General features: G+C 39.5%; 1 protein-coding gene across 9 annotated transcripts in view; it reads right to left on the minus strand.

The window, feature by feature from the left end:
* svep1 (sushi, von Willebrand factor type A, EGF and pentraxin domain containing 1) overlaps positions 1-25,111 on the minus strand; it is a 95,641-nt gene that overhangs the window by 45,705 nt on the left and 24,825 nt on the right. For all 9 annotated transcript variants that reach the window (XM_044097669.1, XM_044097663.1, XM_044097671.1 and 6 more), the window contains 4 exons: positions 21,798-22,053; positions 19,446-19,622; positions 3,690-3,848; positions 1,163-1,342 (listed from right to left, as the gene is read on the minus strand). In XM_044097669.1, the coding sequence (XP_043953604.1) occupies positions 1,163-1,342; positions 3,690-3,848; positions 19,446-19,622; positions 21,798-22,053 (772 nt within the window). The remainder of the gene's footprint in view (positions 1-1,162; positions 1,343-3,689; positions 3,849-19,445; positions 19,623-21,797; positions 22,054-25,111) is intronic.

Below are 25,111 nucleotides of genomic sequence, written 5' to 3' on the forward strand. Positions count from 1 at the left end.
AGTAGTGACTCTAAAAGTAGTGACATAAAATGAGAGAGCAACCTTTATAACTCAAAGAGCTACTTTTGTCCATAAACCTGCGAAGAAAAAGTATTGTGCGGCGTTTCTCAGTTCCGGTCCTCAGGGAGCACTTCTGCCTTGAATAAGTGGCTGATTAAGTGGCTCCTGCAGCACTTGATGGCTTGCAGAGGCCATGCAATCATTTCAATCAGGTGCTCCTGAACAGACAATTTAAAACAAACTACAATCTGCAGGGCAGTAGTGGGAAATGAGAAACACTGCTCTGGAGAATGAGAAAGAAAAGATATATATATATATATATATGCGTGTGTGTGGTTTTACAAATATTATTATTTTGTTGTGATCTAAAAGAACAACTGATATGTTTTTTACGTTTCAGAACCAAAAAACTCATCAAACCTTTACAAGGGAAAGCACAACACTTTATTGGGTAAAAAGGCGCCATTGAGGTTCTTTACATTTTAATAAAAAGGCAACCAACTTTAAAGAACAAAGCAAAGCCTAATAACTTATAAATGGAGAGAAAAGAAGAAAAAATACCCTGTGTAAAATCAGGTTACTCGAAATGTGACGAGTCAGATGGCAGAACTGCTGACACTTGCGTTTTCCTATTCCTCTCTTGCTGCTCCTTAAAATTGTTGTCAGCTATCTGGAAGCCTGTAGATCTAGCAGGTTTAGATACTTTTTGGAAGTTATATAAGCATCAGAAAAACGTCTTTGTTTTATATTTGAAAATTATTTATACCTCTCTAAATAATGAACAGAAAAAGTCTTCAGTGGTATTACAGCAGTCAAATGTTTCTTATGATCTTTGCCCATTTATTTTTGGTGATGAACTTTAAGTGCTTGAGGTTGGAAGGCCTTCCTGACATCACCCTAAACTTTAGCTTAACCACAGATTTTCTATCAGATTCAAGTCAGGTTGGGATGTTGCAAAATATAGCATTACTTCATAAGATATCTATTAGAAAAATGTAATAATTATTTAAATCTAAATCTACTAAAGGTGTGAATTATACAAGGCCCCTTTTGAAGAGCACGAGCCATCATTTTCAGAAAGAGAAAAATTGGCTGTCAGTGTAAAATGTGACCACTGGCCCGGTTTTCTTTTGAAAAGCTACAACTGAGATGTGTTCCTTACCTGTGCAACTAGCAGGTGTCCCTGACCAGGTGCCGTTGGCCTGACACAGTCTGATGCCGGTTCCATGAAGCTCGAAACCCGGCTGACACCGAACTCCACAGGCAGCCTCAAAGTGGTTGTTGCACACATCCTGGACAAAAAAGCCGTTTTCTGGAGGGCTCAGTACTGGGCAGTGAATCACTGAAAGAGAAGACCGGAGAAGATTTAAAAAGTCAATATAATAGGAACAATTCACTACACCACAAAAAACTATGCACTGGATAAAACTAAGACAGTCCACACTGCATTAAAAAGGCTATGAATACATAAAATAGAAAAGAAGACTAAAAAGACTAAATACTGCAAGAGAAAGACTAACAGAATATTAGATGTCAAGATTCACCGTCTTGCCAACGCTGAGGGAGGAAGAGAAACCATAATGTAGCTGGTGATAAATAGACCTTTGCTTTCAAAAGAAAAACCAAGTGGAAAGTCTCTGGCTTGTTCTTCAAACGACAGGGAAGTTCACGGCTGGATGCAAATTCAGAGATATGGCTCGCTCTGATCTTATGCTTCTGTGGAAAAGTGTTAAGTGTTTCTATTGAAGTTACTATCTATGTGCGTTTGTTCACATCAACAGAGGATTGTGGCTCATAATAATTCGTCTGCACTGCTTTATTGCAGGTCCAAATAAGGTAAGATAATGACCAACTGAATATCAGAAGCATTTGTCTGGTTTTACTGAGAATAAAACAAAAGATTCATGTGCAAAAGGCATTTTTTTATGCTAGTCTGTGTTTTATTTCCCCTGAATATGTAGTTAGTTACTTCTCCTTAGCACCAAAAAACCAAAGGATTCCAGCTTAAATGAACCATGCTTCAGTTCTCTTCACACCAGAGGGAAAAACACCCTACAAACTTCAGGAGCTCCAAGAATGTTTGATGATCTCAGATAATTTAGAAAATTTTCTTTCAGTATGAAGGAACCCTCTGAGCCGTTCCCTGAATCTTTCTCTGCTGTCCTGTCTCACAGTCACAATGCTACCACCACAAATATCAGATCTGTTTCCTCTCAGTCTATGGAACTTTCTAAATGCATCTCCATGAGAGGTTTCTGTACCTCCATCATCAGTTTCAGCCTTACAGTGTATGGTACTTTGAGGAAACAGTCAGCATATAGATCAACTTCTTGGTTTACGCTGCCATTAAGAATTATGCCAACAAGAGCCACAATCTGTGTTTTTATTTTTTACTTATTAATATGAACGCACACTGACACTCAGAGTCCTAAAGTTGTATTTGTATGATGAGTCCCAAAGCTACGATTAAAAAATTACATTACACTCACCTAGAGAATTTAGAGACTTGCTGACAGTCATGTTTTTAGGACTGTGGTGGCATTAGAAAGAGAACCCACCATGCATTTACATAGAAAGACCAATCAATAGGATTTTCTCTCTGTGTCTCAGCTTCTAGCTTATATGCACAATTTGGAGTCGTGTGCACTTCTTCCAAAACAAAACAAAACATACATACTTCTATTTGCAAATTGCCTGTTTTTTTTCTTCTTTTTACATGGATTATTCCCCTCAGCTGTGGGAAGAGATTCTTTCCAAGTTAACAGCGTTCTGGTTGAGAACTCAGGATTTCAACATGGCGACGTCAACAGACATGTTTGAACAGCTCTTACCGAACATCAACTTAAGCTTTAGTTTCCACAAGCAAACACCACTTTTAATCTGCGCAGCTTAGAGTTGCAGGCGCTACAAGCAACACTGATTTTAGACGCACTTTTAAAATCTTACTGTTGATGCAAGGAACTCAAACTTGGCCTTACAAGTCGAAACTGTGGGTCGTCGGAATAGCCCCAAGTTTCCAATGGGAAGTCTGACTTCGGAATAGGAGTTGATTTTTTCCAACTGGAATGTGGGAATTTCCCAATTCCAAGTTCAACTGGAAAGCAGCATCAAATATTCTGCTACCGTGACAATGAGCCGCCAAATTCTCATCACAGACATTTGGTGCAAACACAAAATAGTTTGGAAACCCGCGGTGCTCCTGGTTTACGATATTCTTGATCGCTCCAAGCCTCTCCAGACACAACTCACTTTCTTGCTTGCCATTTAATGCTGAGGCGTGCTTTCTGTCCAGTGTGAACTTTATTTTTTGTATTTTTACATTTTGTGTGAACTCATGCTGCATGGCGTTTCTTCTAAATGAGCCGTTTACAGAGAAGCTTCTTTTTGGCAAAGTCAACCTTTATTACGACACATGCGACTAAGACACCATGACCAAAAAAAGACGATATGGTTTTATCGTTGTGTTTACCATTAGTGAAACATTTAAGATCTACTGAGTTTAAATACTGCTGACTGGAAGCCAGAAAGGGAAAAAGACAAAAAAGTATTTGCGCTCAGCTTTTTCCTGGAAAAATCATGCCAGAGTCTAAATATTTACAGTAGCCACACATAAAGTGCCGCTGGACAGCGTCGATGTAATTCAGATGTATGTCAAAAAGGTTTGCTCCCAGAGAGCAGCTTTGTCTCACCCTGACAGGTCATGCCTACTGGCTGATAGCCCGGCTTGCAGACGCAGTCGTGGAGGGCGGTGCTGCCAGGCTGGGACGTGTGCTGAGCGTCAGGGCATGACAGGCAGGTGGTCAGTCCTCCAGGAGTCCCCTCTGGTTTGTAAGTACCAGGTGGACAAGCTGTGAAGATAAGAGAACAGGGGAAACACTGCTGTTTAGAAACCGATCCCACAAGGCTTCAATATGAAACTTATGAGAGAAGTCACAACATGACGGCTCATTAAAAGTAAGAATAATGGAGATCTACGACATGACAAAATACATTTGACTCAAAGTTAAGTATTTTTATAATCAGTGATGTGTTTAAACTGAAGTCACTGGACACACAGAAGTGAAAGAAGCCTATCGAAAAGGAACGGTACTTTCTATGCTTGTTTGAAGTTTAGTTTAGCTTCAGGAAAATGAAAGAGATCATGACTTTCAGCAGGTAGCAAGAAGGGAGAAGTGAAAAGAGCAAAGATGCTTTGTCTTATGCTTTCAAGTTTTAGAACCTGTCAAGGAATGTGTAAGACTTGAAAATGTTGTCAAATTTGAAAATATCTACAACATTTAAGTTGAAAATAAGTACAGGGAGAAACTTGAATTTATGCAATTAATGACATGTTAAGACTGTGAATCATTTGTCTTTGTTTTAAAACATTGAAACATTTACACAGCGATTCCTCTCACACGGCACGTCGCTGCCTGTGCTTCTTATGTAAATAATCCATCACCACTTATAGCAGGACATCTAGAAAACAGTATTTTAATTTTCTTATACTACGTTTCTTAAATAGGAGTTGATACAGGATAAAATCAGTGTGTGCAGGTCAAAACTTTACAAACACAGAATGTTTTTTTATTTTTTTTTTAAGGTTTTATTGGCTCTAATGGACTCCATCTGATAGTTAATTGACAGGAAAGTGGGTAATGAGAGAAGGGGGAAGACATGCGGCAAACGTCGCCAGGCCGGGAATTGAACCCGCGACGGCCACGCCGAGGACCAAGGCCTCCCCATGTGGGCCACACTTAACCCCTGCGCCACCACAGCACTTCCGACCACAGAACGTTTTTAACTAAAACACCTCCATCTCTGACTGAATTCAGACACATTTGGTATCAAATGCTGTCGCTCTAACTGAGCCATTAATCCCAAAAAGTTAGTTTGCAAACACACAGCAGTTTGTTTCTTCCATATTTTGTTCAGGCAAATCCAAAAATTGTTTGCAACAATTAATAAAGCCGATCCCTAATGCTGACGACGCCCTTGTTCAGATCCAACTATCCTCAGACGAATGGATGTTTCTAGCAGCTTTAATACGGCAGCATGTGCTCGAAAACAAGAAAACCATAAATCTCCAGACAAGGCTGGAACAAGTTTAAGAAATTCAAAAACATGGAAAGTCTCGTGGGAATCGAGGCTCTTTGAGTCGAACGGAAAGACCGAAGTAATTCTAACCTTTACGACTGTAGAAGGAATAAAAATTACATGACAGCAACTTTCAGACGCATTCAGTGAGCAGCTTTAATTATGACGGCTGCAACAGAGAATCCATAGTCCTAATGCTCTTCACAACTCGTTTACTTTTCTTAAAGCCTGAGGCTAGGTGTGAATTTCCACTGCAGAGCCGCTGCCAGGTTGGCCTCTCTCCTCCCGTCTGCTCAGCTGCAGCAGGTCAGACAGGAGAAGTTAACCAACTGTAAAGCACACAGCAGCTGCTGGCAGTGAAATGCACCCAGCAACCCACATCAAATGCAAACGCAGAGAGAAAACCATGAAGGAATACCTCATCTGGTGCAGACAACTTGCGTCTCGGTCCGCCCTTTTCATTTGATAACAAAAGCATGTGACGGTCCGTCATATTTCTGCGGCTTTTAAACTCAGAGGAGACACCTTACATAAGGCAGAGTGAGAGCAGAAAGTCCATGGGAATCTGTTTTATAGCTTCATTTAAGGTTTACAGGAACCCTGTTTAATTTGAACCTGAATAGTAAGTCACCTCCAGCTCAACAGTGGAAATACTGTATCTGAAAAATACAACATTTCAGTTTCTGGCAGGCTGCATGCGTTGACAGGTAGTAAGTACACAGTGGTATGATCACACATACGCAAACAGACGCACAGGTCAACAGCATAAAAAGACCAGACCTGGCTTCTGGAGAGGAACTGGAACGAAGGGAGGGGGCAGCTGCAAGGGATAAAATGATGGAAGGACAAGTAGATCTAAAAGAAAGGTGGGCACGGAGAAAATTATTGGAACATACAGGCACCGAGAAGAACCTGGTTTGAATTATGGAGCAGCCAAACATCTCTGTTTGGGTCTGTATGGCTAACTTACTGTAACTCTGCCGCAATGGAGCGTTACAGTAACAGACAGGATGGCAGCGGACAGCAGGGGAAGCTGAGATGATTTTCAAAACAGTTCATAAAATCTAAAGTATCAGTTTTCATCTCTGGCAAGCTACAAACTGCTGCTGTAGTTCAACTCTGTGTATTCATGTGAGAGAACGGTACAGTCTGATGAGATTGCATCTCATGTTGGAGTCTCATCAGCTGCAGCAGGTCAGCTGAGAAGTTAACCAACTTGTCACTTCCTGTCTTTTTGGTAGACAGGAAGTGACTAAAAAAACCTGAAGCTCTCCTCCGTCTGGACTGTGTACAGACATATAACACCTTTATAGTATCATAAAGCAACTATGTGGTAAAACTCAGCTGACTCCTTGGTGATAAATGTTACATTTGTTGTATTAATGCATGTTTTGATGATGAAACGGGAATATGGCAGACAGATATATGGTAATGGCCAACTAGTTACAGTAATTACACTACTATTTGAAGTAACTGTCTCTACTTTTCTACATTATAATTTCACATTTACCAAAATTAGAACACCTAAACCTTACCAGGATGTATTTGTCATATAATAACCATGAATCGGTGCTGTGAAGTGCCGTTGTGTGCTTAGCAACATCACACTTACCAGAAATGAAACAAACACTTTCCAGTTCGTTTTTCGACCAAGTAATTGACTGATAAAACACGTGCAACTGCATTATGTCATCCTACCTCAGGGTCCTCTTTTTTTATGCACTGCAGCCACGCTTTCCTTTCTACGTTTTCCTTTTTATTGCTTTGAAGATGACATTTAAATGAAACTCTCTTTTTCAAAACAGCAGGCATCATTACCATGCAGAACTGCCATAAGGACATTGATTCATGCAGCAAAAAAGTATTTTAAGTTTAAGTAAAAATAAAAATGAGTTAAAAAAAAAAATTTTTTTCCATTTGCTGCTCCTTGTTACTGAATGATCATACGAAAACGACTCAGATCTTGGAAAATATTTAAGTTAAATCTCATTTCTGACACTCTTTTTAATCAATGCTAGTATTGTCACACAAAAAAATCTGTAAAAAGGGAAGAAAAATATGTTGTTCTGACTTACCGGTCAACTAGACGTAAAAAAATATTTATACAAATGCTAAATTTAATTACAATTAAACTTCATCCCTGAAAACAAAGCTAATCTGAGACTCAACTAAACAGTGACAAATTGAAAAAAGTGAAGTCTGCTCAGGTTAAAGAAGAAGCCGGAAAAAAAAAAAAAGTAGGCAGAAAAACACAAGTGCAGACAAGTTCATCTGTTAAAGTCCTTTGTTGTAACGCAAAGTAAGTCAAACTGAACTGGCAGATACGTCGAGTCCCGGAGCCAAAGTTACTATCACACGAGAATCTCCTGGATCTCCTGGGAGGGGAGAGTGTGTTCGATTAGCCAGACCTACAAACAGACCCAGACGGAAACTGAGAGGAGGTCCAGGGGATCCAGAACATCTGCCTTCCCAGCCACAACGACAAACAGGGCCCAACTAAATCCACAAACATGTGCTTTAAAACACACACACTACATTCATGCATTTACTATTCCCCTCTTGTAAATGTGACCATAAATCTGTGATATTTTATAACTAAGAGAATGAGATCGAACAAAGACATTACTATTGCAGTACAGAATGTAAAACCCTGAAGCTCAACTTCTGCATTTTTGAAGTACAAAAAAATACGTTGCTGACTGAAATGTACTGGCACAACTGAGGACTTTCAGAAATGATTTACTTGTTTTTATAACTCTTCTTAAGGCACAGCTTTAATAATGGTAGGTTACTGCATATTGGGTTTTCTTCTACTCTTCCTATTCCCTCCTAATCGCCAAAGAAACGCATGCTAGGTTGATTGTTTATTCAAACTTTGCAAGTAGGCAAGGCAGAAAAACTGGCTCATTTCAATGACAAAACTCTCAAATCTGAGCTGAGTCACTTAAAAACCATAAACTGGACTCCAGTGACTAAAATTACTCTCAGTTGTACATACTGGCAATGTTAAATCACCCGTCAGTCACATTTAACTGAAACCTGTGTTGTGAAGGTTTTGAACAAATATTTATTGATCACCGTATTTACGCACTTTTGGGTTTTGCAAATAGACAAGAGACCAACATTTTGGTTCTTGTGAGAAAAACAGGTGGCTAAAATAGTAAATGTGTGGTCATCCAAATCTGTCTGTCTTCTTCAAAGCCTGGGTATGAAGGAAACCCTAAAATCCTGCAAAAGGAGTTGACGAACATAAGAAGAGGCCTGGTCATTTGCGGTCAAAGGCCTTCTCACACAAGAAACCTTGTTAAGTCGCATCTTAAATTCCAGGGCTTTCCCCTGGTCTATTAAAAAAAAAAAAGAATGGTAGCATGCAAAGACAGCTCACACAACTAAAACTGTCACTTCAAGCGCATAAACAGACAAATTCATGAGAAACTGCGAAGTCCATTCCACTAAAAGACAAACACAGGAATCCCCCGACATGCGCATTACGAGTTTGGTATGAACATCCCTGATTAAGTTGTAAAACAGTGAAGCAAAACATGAGGCATCAACCAAAATCACCCAGTATGTGGAAGAAGGTGCTCTGGTTAGAAGACCATATTTTTTCAACAATATGTTGAGGAAACAAACGCTGGACTTTATCCTGATTAACAAACTATACCTAAGGGGAAACGCGGTGGTGGCTGTATCATGCTGTGGGATGTAATTTCTACTCAGCAGGGAGTTAGTCAGAATTGATAGAGTTAAATACAGGATAATCCTGGAAATTTGTTGTAGGACGTGAGAATTACTGCAACCAATGCATAATTTTGTTTTGGTTTATCGTGTAATATTATAATAAAACAAACAAAAGGTTGTGACTGCAACAACAATGTGAAGCGTTCACGGGTTACGGTGGCTCACAGAAGTCAAAGTGCAAAAACTACAAAGCAACAAAAGCCACAAAACAAATATCAAAAGCCATAACTTTTCATAACTACGCCTGTCACAATAAACAATAAATCAATTAATCACATGATAAACTAAAACAAACTCAATCATTTTCATTTGCTTGATTTGTTGGGGATTTTTTTTCTCTCTTTCTACTAAAACTGGTCTTCAGGCTTCGGTCTCAACTATCCCCTATTTGAAAGACAATTTTGTCTACAGAGGCTTCCGACTTAATTGTATTTGTTGCGTCTGTTGTTTTGTTTATTTATTTTGGACATTTAAAATGTCTTATAGTTCCAATGTTTAAATGTTCATCAGAATTTTAAAGTTCATTGATCTTTGAGAAAGAGTTCTCCCATTATTATTATTATATTACTTGAAAATGGTTTCAAAACAACAATATTATTGTGTATCGCAATAATTTCTGGGATAATTTATTGTCAAGGAAAATTTGTTGTCGTGACAGGCCTAATCATAACTTCTATTTTAGAATAAATTTGGTTTGAGCAAAAGTCTCTTTTTAGTGTAATTACTTTGTTACAGCATATCTCCTGCTTTAGCATAAATCCTCTTGTACCACAAGTTATTTTGTTGATCCTTCTGGGCCACCAAACATTCACTTACAGATAAATTGTTGTTCTTATGGCTTCCTCAGGACTAGAAAGCATAAACTTTCAACAACAACATCAGTCTTGCGTAATCTTCACACATTTCTCAAACTAACCATATCATTAGCGTTACAGTTTAAGCCATCAATCTGAACCATCAGTAAGTCTTTAAGTACCACAATCTGTTATACCTGGATAAAAAAAAAAAAACCACTGCATATATGAGCCAAGACACAAACTAGATATCAGGTATGCCTACATCCTTACAGCAACACAAACTTTCTCATCTGCGGTCAGAAATATTTTGTAATCTTTCCCTTGTTAGACTTCAGGAAGATCTAAATCAAATCGCAGGGATCCCAGTGATTCTTTCACTCGAGTTGGACTCCAGCGTAAAAATAGAGGTCCGGCTGCTGCACATCTGTTATCACACACATGTGGGAGGAACAGGTACCTCCACAAGACCCCTGCAGAAGACAGTGAAAAATAAAAATACAGTACAGACCAAAGGTTTGGACACACCTTCTCACTGAATCCAATTAGAAAGTGTGTCCAAACTTTTGGTCTGTACTGTAGATGTGTCGAGATTTGATGCAAGCAGCTCTACCGGGAGAAAACGGCAAAGGACTAGTGTCTACTGTTGTCCTGCTTATTATTCAGTGCTCTTCCTGAAAGATTTCGCCACAAATGCTAGATGCATCGGAGAGCAGCAAGACGTCCCTGCTGGCTTATTAAAGGCTCCAGGGACGCTGAAAACCCCTGGAAGATCGAGGCAGACCACTGAACAACTGTACAAACACAGAACGGTCTCCAAGCTGGTGCACCTGATTACAGATGTCAGAGTGCTGAGAAATGCTGTAATAGAGGGGTCACGATATGATCTCAATGATTTCAGCGCAATTGGAACCACACAGCGAAACACTCGAAAGGTTAACACCAACATGTTTAAACAAGACGAGCTGTTTTCATTTCCTTTTAAATCGACATGCCACCATTTCTCCAAATTCCTCAAACACTTACTGCTTCAACTTTAGTTACTCAGCCTGTTTGTAGGCAAACAATATATAGGCGAGAAAAAGGACACCTCGATTAAACACGCCGTACTTATTGAAGAGGGTAAATCTCAGGAGCTGCATGAGAAAACTGCGTCTTTTATTGGCTCCATAGGAATTACTGACTGCTGTTAATAAATTGTATCCAATTAACTGACCACGAGCAAGTCTGACATTTCATTATATGATGACCAACACTTTGATCCTTATTTTTTCTGGTTTCCCATTTCCATCCTCTCCGACTTTGTTTTCTGATCTTTTTCTTGAGATCTGGAAGCTCCAAAGTTGAGTTTCATCTCCTCAGCTAAACAGTCTATGAAGCTGGCATTTAATCAATCTGTTTACAGATCATCCCGTCTACTTTAATGGTGTTTTGTTGTTTGCAGCACTTTGGTAATTTCACTCAAATTTCAAAAACATGCCTGAAATTTCCTCACCACTGGTGACAAAAGAAGTTATTAGATGGTAGGAAAATCATTTTGTTTGGTTTGTTATTTAAGTGCAACTAAACAAACTACTTTTCTACAGGGTATTTGTGAATATTTCTTTAAAAAAGTACCTAAAGATGTAATCTGAACAAAAAGCTGCTTTGTGGATCAACATTTGAAGACAGTAGAAACAAAACAAATGTTTCTCTTCCAATAAATAAATGACAGCTGCCGACTTTCCGCATCATTAACCTCTGACCCTTAACGGGAATTTGTGCCCCTCTTGATCACCTCCTGGTAATAAATATACTTCAGCCAAAAGTCCACACAAAAATATCCAAACATGAGCTGAAAAAAAGCAAAAAATAGATCCAGACAGATGAGAGTCAATTAGAAAGACAAACAAGCTGAATTTAAGGAGGTATTATTCAAACAAAACCGTCTGGAAGGATCAACATAAAATGTCACCAAAATAGATGTTTCTATTTGCATTACGGTAAATTTGGGGAAATCTAAACGATATGAATTGATGGGGAAGAGGCATTCAGCTTCTATGCGACACAAATCTGGAACAAACATCCAGAAAACTGAAAAACGACCGAAACACTGATTTCCTTCAAATCAGTGTTTCATTTAGAGCTGCCTTTGATTCATAAAAACTGGAACATTGATCAACATATTTGACGTGTATTTGGATGGTGATTCTGATGATGGAATTTGAAAAATGTATTATTTATTGTTTATTTCATAATTGTGACTGTATGATGCTTTTATGGCGTGAATCCTTTGGGCTGCCTCATTGCTGAAATGTGCTACACAAGTAAACTTGACTACATTCACAGTGCACTACTGTCACAGAACCAAAGCAAAGCGCAGCAGTGACGGGTTCATCCAAAAAACCACTAATTCAGTAACAAACTCTCTGATTTCACAAGCTCAATTATTTACCATAAAACTGAAAGAGTTCTAGGAGGAAGACATTTTTCTTCCTTCTTGTCCCAACAAAGAGCTACAGTCACAACACTGAGCTACCAAACGCTTTCCATCCATCGATGCGTGTCTCTGTTTGAAAGACCGGCCCTTCCTCTCTCTTTTTTCCACTTGGTTTGCACTGAAGAAAAACACCAACCTAAACCTGCCTCCGGTCAGTTATAGCAATTAATGGGGAGTGTAAACATACAAACCCTCCTCGGCTTGTTGTCAGGAAATCCCGGGCGTTTGACCCCGAGACCAAAATGAGCAGGAATTCATGTTGAGCAACTTGGGCTTTAAATTCTCACCACAAAAACATAGAGGAGTAAGAAACTGGACAGACTGCCGTAGATATTGACGCTGGAAGGAACAACTTTTTTGCACGAAAAGTAAATAGAGACTTTACAAGAGAGTTTATATAACCAAGGTTTTAAACCAACTATTTCTGATATAAATTTAGTTTGAAAAATATTCAAGAACGAGCGACTGAGCAAAGAAAAGTCTAGTTTAAATCTTCGGGGACACTGTGAAGCCAACAATAATCAGACATGCCAAACTTTGGTTAACAGTCTTTTTATTTGACATTTATGATTCATCTGGCTGACCATCAGCTTCCAAATGTTACGAAAATAGGGATTAGATTTGTATTTAGAACAATTTCTAATGTATTAGGACTAGCACCCACGGAAAACCAGTTAAGAGAGAAGAAACGGGCCAACTCCAAGCAGAACGATCCCGGCCAACAGTCCTGCCTTGCCAGTGGACCAGAGGCCTAAAAAAACCAAAGGACGTTCCTGGATGCAACAGGCTGAAATCAGCATCCTCTACGCAGCGGCTGGACTTTACCATGACTGGGGGAAGAATAGTGGGAACAGTAGTTGTCTTGCAAAAGGAAAGTTTTGGGTTCAACTCCAGGTTCTTTCTGCCACTTAACTGAGTGTAAAGTGCTTTGAGTGGTCAAAATGACAGCTGTCTAAGTTCAATCCATTTACCATTTATCACCATATCTGGTACACATACCTGTCAAGTCTCCTGTTTTGGCCGTAAAGCTACCGTATTTTACCCCTCTGTCCCGGCGTGCTCCCAAATTAGTAAATTTCCTGCATTAGAGGAAATACGTCGCAATGCAAACCCCGCCCCGCAGCACTCTGTTCAACAACTGCTTCATCCATTCTTAAAATGCCGTAAAGCGTTTTTCCAAGCTGCCTTTAAATGCAACATGAGCGCTGGTTTTACACCTGAACGCCAGCGACGGAGAACTGCAGCTGCTGTGCAGGTGTGTGTTAGAATCGTGGCAGCAAAAGGCAAAAAACTTTGCAGTTTTGGCCAAGATAACTGAGTGAGTTGATTAACGCTGTTGGATGCAGAAAGTGATGGCTAAATGATGACTAGCTAATGCCAATATGTTACGTTAAGTTTGTTAACAAGAGTAGGTTACTAATTTTGTTATCCATGTTGATAACTGAGTAGTACTGGTTACATTTAGTTGAGTAACTTTTGGGGAAAAATGCACTCATATGAGTAGTTTTACTGCGCTGTAGTTTTTTCTCTTACCTGAGTAATATTTTTATTGCTACTCTTACTTGAGTAGATTGATTCTGCATCTGAAGAAATAGACTTCAGACACTGGAAACATTACGTTATAACAAAGAACATTTCTGCAATGTACGAGTTGATATTAATGCTAAGTTGAGCATAATTTCTCCTTCCCAGAAAATGATCTCAGATAAGTGCAAGACATTGGATGAACGTTGAAAAATGCTGCCTTTTAGTTACACAGGCAGTTTAATCAGCATCTCATCTAAACTCTCTCAAAAAACGTAAAACAAATAGGACTCAGGTTTGTGTTATCTGACTCCGTGAGCAGTTTATAAAGGAAAATGAAACGCTGTCAAACAGTCGAGACGAGGAGGAATTCAACGAGTTTCAATGCCAGCTCAGTCCAGCATCGTAGGAATATTAGCAATAAAATTACATCTTATTGTCTCCAAATGTTTTCAGTGATGCATTTGGAGATATTTTTTAACTTCATTTATTACAAATTCAGTACTTTTTTTCAACTTGGTACTTACTGGGTTCTCCCTTATCTTTGTTAATTTTGAGTTAGCCATAATTTTCAAAACCCTCTCTGAAGAATTAAGTCAAGTATCAGAGGATCACCGGTGTGGTGTTTTGTGTGTGTTTATTCTCTAGATCAGGGGTGTCAAACTCCAGTCCTCGGGGGCCGCAGTCCTACAACTTTAAGATGTGCCTCTGCTGCACCACCTGAACAGAATAATTAAGGCTCTGGAGAACTGATCTACACAAGGAGGAGGTAATTAAGCCGTTTCATTTCAGTGTTTTGTACCTGTGGCACATCTAAAAACTGGAGGACAGCAGCCCTTGAGGACTGGAGTTTGAGACCCCTGGTCTAGGGTGATCTATACCGACTCTGTGCTTTTATCTGGTACCTATCGGATCCTTTAAAGTGGCATATTAAAATATGAGCAAGCACATTAGAAATCTGAGGCGGCACTTATCAGCAAAGGCTGCATCTGCGTAGCATACAACCATGTAAGCAAGCATTAGTGTGACAGTACAAAGCGATTTGAGCTGCAAAGCGTCCAGAGCTGTGATAACTTGTGACATGTGGAGATTGGCCACATTCCTTTACGAAAACAACCTCTCTGCTCTGCGGCTTTCTGTGTTTTTGTTTCAACTACGAACCGAATCCTGCAGCCAACTATCAGGATAAAAAGACTGGAAGCAGATATATGAAGACTGCGCTCACTAATTTTCATCGCTTTTTAAACTTTCTGTTCTAGAAATCTGTTGATTCACATCACAAATCTCCACAGAGCCGACTCATGGAGTGCGTCCCGTCCTTGACGACAGACAGTCGGGTCCGTCCGCAGTCAGACGGATGTTGTTCTGTGCAGGGTCGAGTCAAAGCTTAATGCTGCCACGTGTCTCCACGAGGGATTAAGAGGGTTTCATTAACTTGATAATCTTTTTTGCTGTTTAGCATCACTGCGAAGATTAGCTTGGCTGCAACCACAACATTCCAGTCAGAAGTCAATATCCTGAAAAAGGATAAATAATCTAAGGATCTTTCTTCATTTCCAGGTCACACAACCGTCCAGCAGCGATTCGGGGAAACACAATCCGCCCAGAGGAAAAAAACCACCAGTGAACTCAAACCTTCAAAGATTTCTGTAAACGCAACTGTTTGTTCAGTGTCGTCCTAATGATTTCAGCTAAATTTGTGCCAAATCATATTTTATAATTAGTTTTTTATGTCTAAAGTAATAAAATTCAATGTTGATGGCATTTAACACATTTACATTTGACCATACTGATAAAAAATGTCTTCTAAAATATACTGTGCAAAAATTTTAAATCTCTCTTTCTTTTTTTTAAACTTTTTTTTAAACATTTTACTTCTGTTGAGCAAGACATTTTATTACTTTTAAAGTGGTCTAGATAAATATTCTCTCAGGTCTTTTAGAGTTTCATGGTTTTTGGCTGATTCTCATTTGCTTCATGGCCAAGCTTTGAACCGGACCTGTACAAGAAAAACAGACAAGTGGAGGAAAACAATAGACATGCAAATCAAAAACACTTAGGTCTTAAAGTCAGAAAAAAACTCCAGTGAAAACTTGACACAGGCCCATGAGATAATATATCCTTAGAATATAATATATTCCCGCTAATAGATCTTTGGGAACTTGTTGAAGCTAAAAAAAGCATTTTATCTTTTTGTTCCCCTCAGAGATTAAACCAGAGGAATGAGATGAAATCACGCCTCTGTGCTTAAAACAAAGTGCATAATGATCTACTCTACACATGGTCCAAAGCACCAAAAGAAAGACTTGAGACTTTTGCACAGTTCTACGAGTCTCCAAAAGTCCAAAGGAACAAGTTTTTCATAAGATGCTATTTTCTGACTCCATTCCTCTGGGCATACCGACCCGCATGATTTAAACGTTTTCTGCTTCAACACACCTGGTTTAATTTCATAAATCTTTATCAGCTTGTGTGTGCAACATGATAAAAGGCTCTAAATAATTCACGCTTTTAAATTAGTTGTGAAGCAGCATGAACCCAACTAAATCATAAAAGACAGCCCAATCCCTGGACCTGGATTAGGGAAACATTTGTATACGGACCAGTAAGCTTCAGGGAAAAAAAGAAAACTTGACTTTATGAAAGGTTAGAAGGTTAACATGACATAAGAAAGCTGCAAAAATTAGCTCATGTTCATTGTGTTCTGTTAAATAACGACAAGCCAGTTTTAAAGTCAGCCAAATAGAAAGGTGAGGATAAAATAGAGCTGACATTTTCATGCCAACCAAAAAAAAAAAAAAAAACACATCGTAAGCCGATAGGTCAGCCTGGGTCAGCCTCGACTTATGAATGTATATTTTCCATTCTTTCCCTTTCACTCTCCGTTCATCTCGAGGAGAACAAGCCTCTGCTGGACCATGCTAACACAGTCCAGAGCTGCTGTCATGCTCTACAGCTACAGAAGAGGCTGATAAGTCAGAAAGTGTGACAGGAGGAAAACATGTTGCCCTTCTGCAGCCCTCTTACTCTGTTTACCCACTTCCTCATTCCTCCGCCGATCCCACGCGATACAGATATTGAGGTTCTTGCGTTTGGTATCCAAAGGGAAACAACAACGTCCGATCCGCCCCGTTAGCGCCAAACTATGCAGGAACTGGGGTCATCGCTCGTTTCTATCTGCCGGGATTCCTGTCGTGTTTTGTGGAAGAGGCTGTTTCCCTTGGCTGACGACAGATTCATAAACAGCCCCGCTGTGCGGCGTAGGGATTTAGATAGTGTTTCCAGCCGAGCCCTTCTGCCAGCGATAATAACGATCCTCTGACGGCCTCATAGTTTGGATCCGATGTTTTCATATGTGTCACAGACTGAAATATGTTAAATCAAAGTGCAAAAACTCTTAGACTCAAACAACCACTTGAAAAAAAAAACCACCAACAGCTGTAAAACCTTATGATGCCACAGTGACCATCCAGAGTAGATGAAACATTTTATTGCTACATTTACGCTTTTGTCTAATTTTGCAACTATTAGGGCTAAACTGTGGGAACAGCTTTAATTAGTTCAACGATTATTGCTTCGCCAATCATATAAACAACATCAAAAAAGAAGCATGAGTCTGTTAAGTGAGTTTACATCTTTCTTAATTATGTCCTCCTCTAAATCTAATTGGTTTTGGAGCCACTTTTATTTCTAAGGCAGCCTTATAACTTGTGTGAGAGTTCATAAAGTCTGTCTTTAGAAACATATACGAGGATGAGTCAGATGAGTTAATGAAAACAAAGCTCGCAGTTTGAAGTGTTTTGGCTTGCCAATGTTTCCAAGCAGTTTCTATAGAGACGCATACATAAACACGGGCTGAGGTTAAGGGTGTATTTCACTTCTGTAACATGAAAGGAGCTACAGACAATCAAGCAACAACATCACCCCCTCCCCTCCCATGAGATGCGTTATATGTCTGATTGTGAAGGAGCCAGAGGAAGTATCCCTGAGTTGTGGTTAAAGCGCAGCGCTGCATCCTTCCTCTTTCCATCTGAGCCAGCGCTAAAGCCTGACATTAATTAAACCACTAAAACAGATTAATAAGCGGCGGACGCTCCAGATGAGATGAGAATCGTGGAAATCTGCGTTTTGCCTCGACGACCCAGATGCACTTTCATCTGCATTTCATCTTCTTGTGAAGCTCTTACTTCTTATGCTGAGGTTTTTTGTTTTGTTTTTTAATTATGAAATGTTTTGCGTCTAACTGTAAAGTTGAAATCCTGAATGCAAACACAGAATATTTTAGATCACACTTCTGCGTCGGCGTCCTCTCAGGAGGGGAGACGGGAGAAGTCGTTAACCCCTCCACATGTCTATTTTGTAAGATGGAGTAGCTGTCTAAATGACTGAGGCCTAATGCAGCAATTAGCTGCTATAAACACCGAGAGCAGCCAGTGCATCTGCTAGCTCTTCCGTTCTCCAACACTCACAGACGACTCTAATCCTTGGTGAATTCGCTGATTGCACATTCAGTAAAAATAACACATTAACTCCTAACCTTAAATTCACAAGACAGAGTCAGATTGCAACAGGAAAGGTGGAGATTATCAAACCAAACGTGAACAGAACGTACACTTCACATAGTAAAAAAAAGTTTAATTTTATCTTCCCTGCAGCTATTTTAAGTTACTTTTAGCGAAAATGTCTTTCTAGGTTGCAGCAGTCGTCCTAATAACTTATAGCTTTTGACTTGTGCTTTGATTTTCACTGAAACCTTTAAATGCTAACTAAAGTTAATTATTATTAAAATGTTCTGGATAGAAACAACCTTGAAAAAAATAGGATCATTTATCAGTGAGAAAAGTGAATTATAGAAGATATTCAAACAAGATGGTGGATTTAGACTTAACAATTATTAAGACACATTTCTTCTGTATTAATTGAATTTGCATGTTAATCTGTAAAAACATTTTGATTATGGTTTCTACATCATTAACCTAAAAGAAAAATTCAGTTTGATTTTTTTTTATTGTGCAAATTAACAACAAATGTCACCTAGAGGTACTTCCTAAAAAACATAAAAGATAAAAAAAAAAATTGTTGAACAACATCTAATTTACACTTCATTGAAATACACCACAACAGGCAAATGATTTTTAGTTTTTGAACGTCTTAAGTTCAAAAACCTAAGACGTTCACACGTAAAGGCAGTCATGATCACACACATGCAGACGGTAGTCTCTCCTGCAGCCATGGCAGCCTTTTATCTAAAATAAAGTCAATGTTCAAACCCCTGAACATTGGCGGCATAAATAAGCAGTAGGAGGGAGCACTGCACTAAAAGCCAGGGCTCTTTGGCAACACATGAAATGGATACTTTGGTTCATAAATGGGTCTGTAAGACAGTGAAGCAATAAGAAGTTGTAAAATGACAGAAGCCTCTTTTTGGTGCCTTTATAAACCAAAGACATTATTGTCTAAGCTGTGATGTAACGGAGGAGAGCAGATTATGAGGAGTTCTGCTGGGAATCAGAGTCAAAGGTGACACTGCCTGAAACATCAAAAAACACAAAACATAAGAACATCGTTTCTCCTGCCCTTTCAGCACGTTACTGGATTTGTTAAACATAATTTGTTCTCTGAACACCTAAGCAGAGAGGACGCACATTTAACTCCAACTCTCAAAAAACTGAACAGCCTTTTGCCTGGCTCAATGCACTCGTTTAGGTCTTGCTGCGATCCCAGCAACATCAAAACAACCAAAAACGGATGAAAGAAGAATTTGTGTGAGGCGGTTCGAGAACACTGAACTTGTTGGTATGAATGGCTGACAGATTGGCAGAATTACCCACCTGTGCATTCGTGCTTCAGACCCTTGCCGTAGTATCCCTTCTCACAGATGCAGTCGTACTGTCCAGTGTGCATACCGCACTTACAGCTGGCCATCACGTCGCAGCAGTCCTTTCCCTCATCACACAGGGAGGAGCAGCGGGAAAGGTCCTCCTGGATGTAGCTCCCTGTTGGGAGGTCTGGAGGCGAAAACGAGTGCAAGTTTATAGCAAAAACTTATTAAGTTTCATGAGAATAAGAGTTTATCACAACATCCTTCAAGAAGAAAGACTAAAAAAAAACAACAACCAATTGACAATAAAAGGGAATTTCCCTGCAACAATAAAGAGAAATTGGCAATAATTATAATGTTTCCATCACACTAAAATACGACTTTCTGAGGGGAAATGATTTCACTTTTAAGTCTCAGCACATGAAAAATGTGGCCACTTAATGGGAGCTGTGTCAAAACTGTCATGACAAAGAAAAAGAGAATTAAACATACTGATACAAATAGGTCTAAGTTTCCTTATTTGACAGAGAAACTGTTGAAATGATAAGACAGTGGCAGCTTCTCTAATAATCTATTCATAATGTGGCTGTCTGCTTTGAATGATGGAGTGTGTTGAACTTTGATTTCCCCCAACCTTCACTCGTTCTACCAACCTTTCCTGACGCATCTGGAATTACATCTGGAATTTCACTGTATGTAGAAACACACACCTCGTCTACCTGCACGCACATGCACATGATTTACAGCTCCCTCCAAACTTAGCATGCCCTCGGCTGGGATGTTTTATGGAGCTAGCACGGCCTTTAAAGCCATGAACAAACCCATTTTTAACCACATTACAGGAAGTTCTTTCCTACTGTGAGAAAATGAATTTGCTTTTTGATGTATGGAAGTGAGCTCTGATGGTTATTGGCGAGACAAAACAGAAGAAAGTATCTGCCCTACATACGTTGTCAGATTGTGGATGAAATATTATTCCATTCCTTTTAAATGAGGACTGGATGTTACCAGGGTTTTTTTTTAAAAAAGAGGTGCAATAAAAAAAGAGATTGCTTTAGGTCAAATGGTGGTGGGAAAATTAAAGCTTCAAAGAAGGAGAAGATATTAGCTTGGCTTCTGTTTGCCAAAATCTTAGCTACCTTTTGACCTAAAGTTTCAGATTTTTTCTAAGTCTGATATATTTTCTGGTTGCCTACATAAAGGCATATACCGTATATATATATATATATATATATATATATATATATATATATATATATATATATATATATATATATATATATATATAGATATATATATATATATATATATATATATATATTACATAAAGGTGTGCAGTTCCATTAGGTGTAAAGTTCTCTATAAAATAGACAAACGAAACCAGTAAATGTTAAAAATGAACCTCTCTTGTTGCCGACTACGTTATACAGAGGGAAGTCAAAACATGTTGAGGTTTCCTTGCCATATGTCCCAGCAGCCATATTTATTTGCACAGAATCCTGTTAAAACAGAATATTTTGTTTGTACTGTAGTTCTGCAGTTTACCTAAAACGAAAACATCTTTCCAATACTTGTAAAATGTCAAATTTTGATCTCATTGAAGTTGTTTTAGCCACTATGGCTATGCACTATACACTGGAGGGAGGGTGTCCTTACTTATTCCTCAGCGAGAAAATCCACTGTTTGTTTAATGAGCAAAACAGCTATTTGAGACATTAAAACATAAAAATTAAACATTTTTTAAAGAAATAACTCGATATAAAACCCTCTACATCCAAAACGGAGCGCTGACGTTCCAGCCACACTTCGCATTATCTGAAAACTTTTCTTTGTTTTTCAGAAGATTTTCGGTTTCTGAAAGGGGAGACTTTGCGCTTTCCAGCCAATCTCGGGTTATTATGGTAATTTCATCCCCGCCGTAGCAGGGAGAGAAATTAATCTGAGGACCTTTTAATAGATGGTAAATTCTGAAAATAACTTCTAGATATTGAAAGTTCCAGTTGTTATGGATAAATGGGCAAATATATTTACTCACAACACATTTAAAGAACTGCGCATGATTAAAATAAGCAAAAAATATCCAGGCGGAGATTTTAGATTTAGGACATAAAGGGTTAATTTTATTAATAAGACATTATCTCAAAAGGACCAAGTACTCAAGAAGGTCATTATGAGGCAACCTTATTGGTTAAACCAAGAAGTGTGTGGTCTTTGGAAAAAAAGATGTTGCCGTGAAAGAGGAAATGTCGGATTTGATTATTCATGTTTAAAAGTTTATTTTTAGTTTAGGCCAGAAAAGTAAGCTAGAAGGTTTTGTCTTTACAACTTGAAACTTCCAAGATTCTGCATCATTCCTCCGTACCTTCATGCAGAGCCCGGCGAGCAAGCGCCTCAAACTCTGCGAAGTTGTGCACCAGGTAGCAGTGCTGGTCCTTGGGTTGGGAGGCCATGTCGTGCAGCTCCTTGATGTTTCCCTGCCAGATGCCCAGAGTGAAGATCTCAACGCCTCGCTCTCTGAGAGCGGCCGCCACCGGCCGAGGGTCGCCCCCATTAGAGTAGCCGTCAGTGATGAGAAAGATCGCCTTGGTAGCGTTCCCGCGGGAGTTACGGAGAATTTGCTGTTGGAGAAGAAGATATTTACAGTTATTATGCATCCAAGTTTTTAATAGCACAACAAGCTTCTTGCAAGCTTTATTTCACTCTTGTATGTTTTAGTTTATGCTGTACGTAAGAATCCAAAATACTCCTTTCAGATCTTTTAATGATCTCCTTCAAATGTTTCTAAAATGTACACAACATTGCAGTTGCACTGGAGATATTGTCAAAATGATGCTTAAGATAATACAGTCTTTGCTGTCACTGCATATGTCATAGGTCTGACTGTTCAGACACACATCCCGCACACTGCTGCCAACATCGCCCCAACTTTAGTGACCTGACTAAATCGGATACAAAAGAACGTCACACAAGACCACTAACAACAGCCCATATTTCTATGGTTCCAAAAAACCCTACATCAGCATCGCAGCCAGCAAGGGAAGGATGGGAAGAGGGAGCAGAAAACGAGAGCAAGCTCTACCATTGTAATTATTTCTCCAACAGACTGTGCAGCTGCTCGCCAGTGGTTTCAGACCACTGGCGAGCAACGCGCTTGCAGGCCAGGCTCTTGCGCACGCCCCAGACACCAGCTCCAGTTCTCAAACTAACTTTAGCCAGCGTTTACGATCCACCACATACAATTAGAAAAAAAACATTAGTCAGAGCAACATATCTTTATTTTCTCTGAAGAATAAAGAAACAACACAACTTCCTGCCAGCATTACTCGACAGTGAGTGAGCACGGGGGTTTAGGACCGCTCCGAGTGTTTTTAAGTGACATTAAGATGTGTAGAGAAAACTCGGGGAATAAAGGACGACAAAATATGAAAAGCAAAAGCAGCCAAGGCGAAGTCAGAACGACATCGCTCCACTCGACTTACTTAATCATGATCAAACATGAAGGGACCCTTTATTCTCCATCCGAGAAGGAGACAATAGCTCTAGATGACGTAGCATTACAGCTGAAGAGAGCGAAGACATGCAAGGGTGTGACCACAGACACAATGAACCGGGAGAAAAAAGCAGAGAAAGGCTCTGGACTTTATTGTCTAACTGGCTGCACTTGCAGCAGCTTTGGCAGGAGTACTATAATTAAAGAGCTTGTGAAGAAAAAAAAGGATGGAAAGAGAACAGACAAAAACGGGGAAAGCTCCAGGTTGTCTGCTGTTCTGGTTGTCAGTCTGGAGATGCTGACTACACCCAACTCCACCATGAAAAGCTTCTACTGTTTTTGCTCCACTCTGACTAATAGCATCAGCTGTCATTTATTCTGCACAAGCAGCAGCAGCAGCAGCAGCTTATGAATGAACGGTGCTTTAAATGAGCCTCTTCTTTCACCTTCCAACCACTCAAAATGGAGGAAGTCAACCGAGATCCTGGAGTCTCAAACAAAGAATGGGACCTGCTCTTTCTATTCTGTGCAGCAGACTTGAGTCGCCAACTCAACACATCAAGAAATCCAAAGACTGAGCGTAAGCTTAACGCAAGAGAGAACTTGTTATTTGTGCCTCCCTTTTTAATACCACCTCAAAAACAATAAAATCTGTTTCGACTTTGTAAACATGTTTGGCTTCTATTTTACTGTTTACCGTCTTTTTTCTTAAAAAGTGGCATTGGGTCACAGCGGTTTGTGAGTTAGCCTTGAGTCAGTGGCTGCTGTGAGAGACCGTGGAGACGATACCATGCGGAGCGTGCCCACTAATAATAGCCTAGCGAACAGCCGTGGCATATTTCAGGTCAGAGCATCAACATAAAGGTGGCCACAGATGCCAGCGTGTGGGAACGCACTGCACTTCTCAGAAACACTCAGGGCGCACCTTCTCATTCACGGCACAAAAAGACGAAGCGGAAAAATCACATATGCTGCAAACAGCAACGGCTGATAAGAGAAACACATTTTGCAAGTATTGTGGCATACCAGGCCCTTTGACAGAGAAAAATAAAAATCTTGATTCAAAGATCCGTTTGCTGAGAAGTGAATGAACAACTATAAATACAAGCCTCAGGGAATTTTGGCCATCAAAGCGTCAAGTTAAAACAAAACGGGATCCATCGTAAAGTTTATTTTTTTAACCCATTTATTCCTGATAAGCACTGCATTTTAAAATAAAAATGACACGGTGCTTGGATTCGCCACATTTCATCACATTACAACTACTTTGATGTATTTTATTGGGATATTGGTTGATAGGTCAACACTATATTGTGTCTACTAGAAGCAGGTCTCTTTAAATATTATCAGGATAGTAAACAGAGTCCAGAACTTTAATCTCAGTGTGAATCCAGCTGTTCTCTGGAGGCCTCAGAGGTTAGCATTAGCTTAAACCAAATCTATATCTGAAAATTGGTAAGTGCGAGGTAACAGGAAAACCTACAATAACATGACCATCCATTTAAGCTAAGGTCTTTAGTAACTCTTGAGGAGATGCAGGGACCAAAGGCTCAGGTGGGAGAATCTACTCACAGGACAACCGTTACCTAGGTGCTCTACAAAAACGTGGTTTCTGTCAGAGTAAGAAGAAGAAAGTAATTGTATCCAGTTTGCCACGTTGGGAACAAAGCAGAATTTGATGTGATCGGTTGAGTCCAAAACTGAATTTTAAAACTCCTAATCTAGCCCTAAATCCAACCTTAAACTCTGTTACAGGATTTAAGAGTAAGTGACTGAGTGTGTTCTCTTTTCCAAAAATAATCTTAAAGAAATGCACCAAGGTGATAGACATGCCAAAAGTTTTGCTGCAGAAGCTTTTATTATGCATTTGCCACATCCAATTTTATAAAGGCTACCAAAAACTATGGAGGATGCAAAGTGACAAAATGTGAAGAAGTGCAAGTGGGTGGAATATATCTAAAAGGCACTGGAATATTTCTCAAGTGCTTTTAAAGTCTAGACAACACGTATGTTATACAGGTTAAAGAAAGTGACTTATCTTGAATTCTGTGGGAATTTGACATGTCCTGAAAGGCTTTACGTCGACAGTTTGGGTCTAAAGATGACATAATCAATGACGGGACAGTTCGGGTCTAAGTGGCTTGGGTCCAGCGACATCTATCAAGGAAGTAATGACAGCACAGGGA

The sequence above is a fragment of the Gambusia affinis genome, linkage group LG18 (assembly GCF_019740435.1).
Source record: "Gambusia affinis linkage group LG18, SWU_Gaff_1.0, whole genome shotgun sequence".
NCBI lineage: Eukaryota > Metazoa > Chordata > Actinopteri > Cyprinodontiformes > Poeciliidae > Gambusia > Gambusia affinis.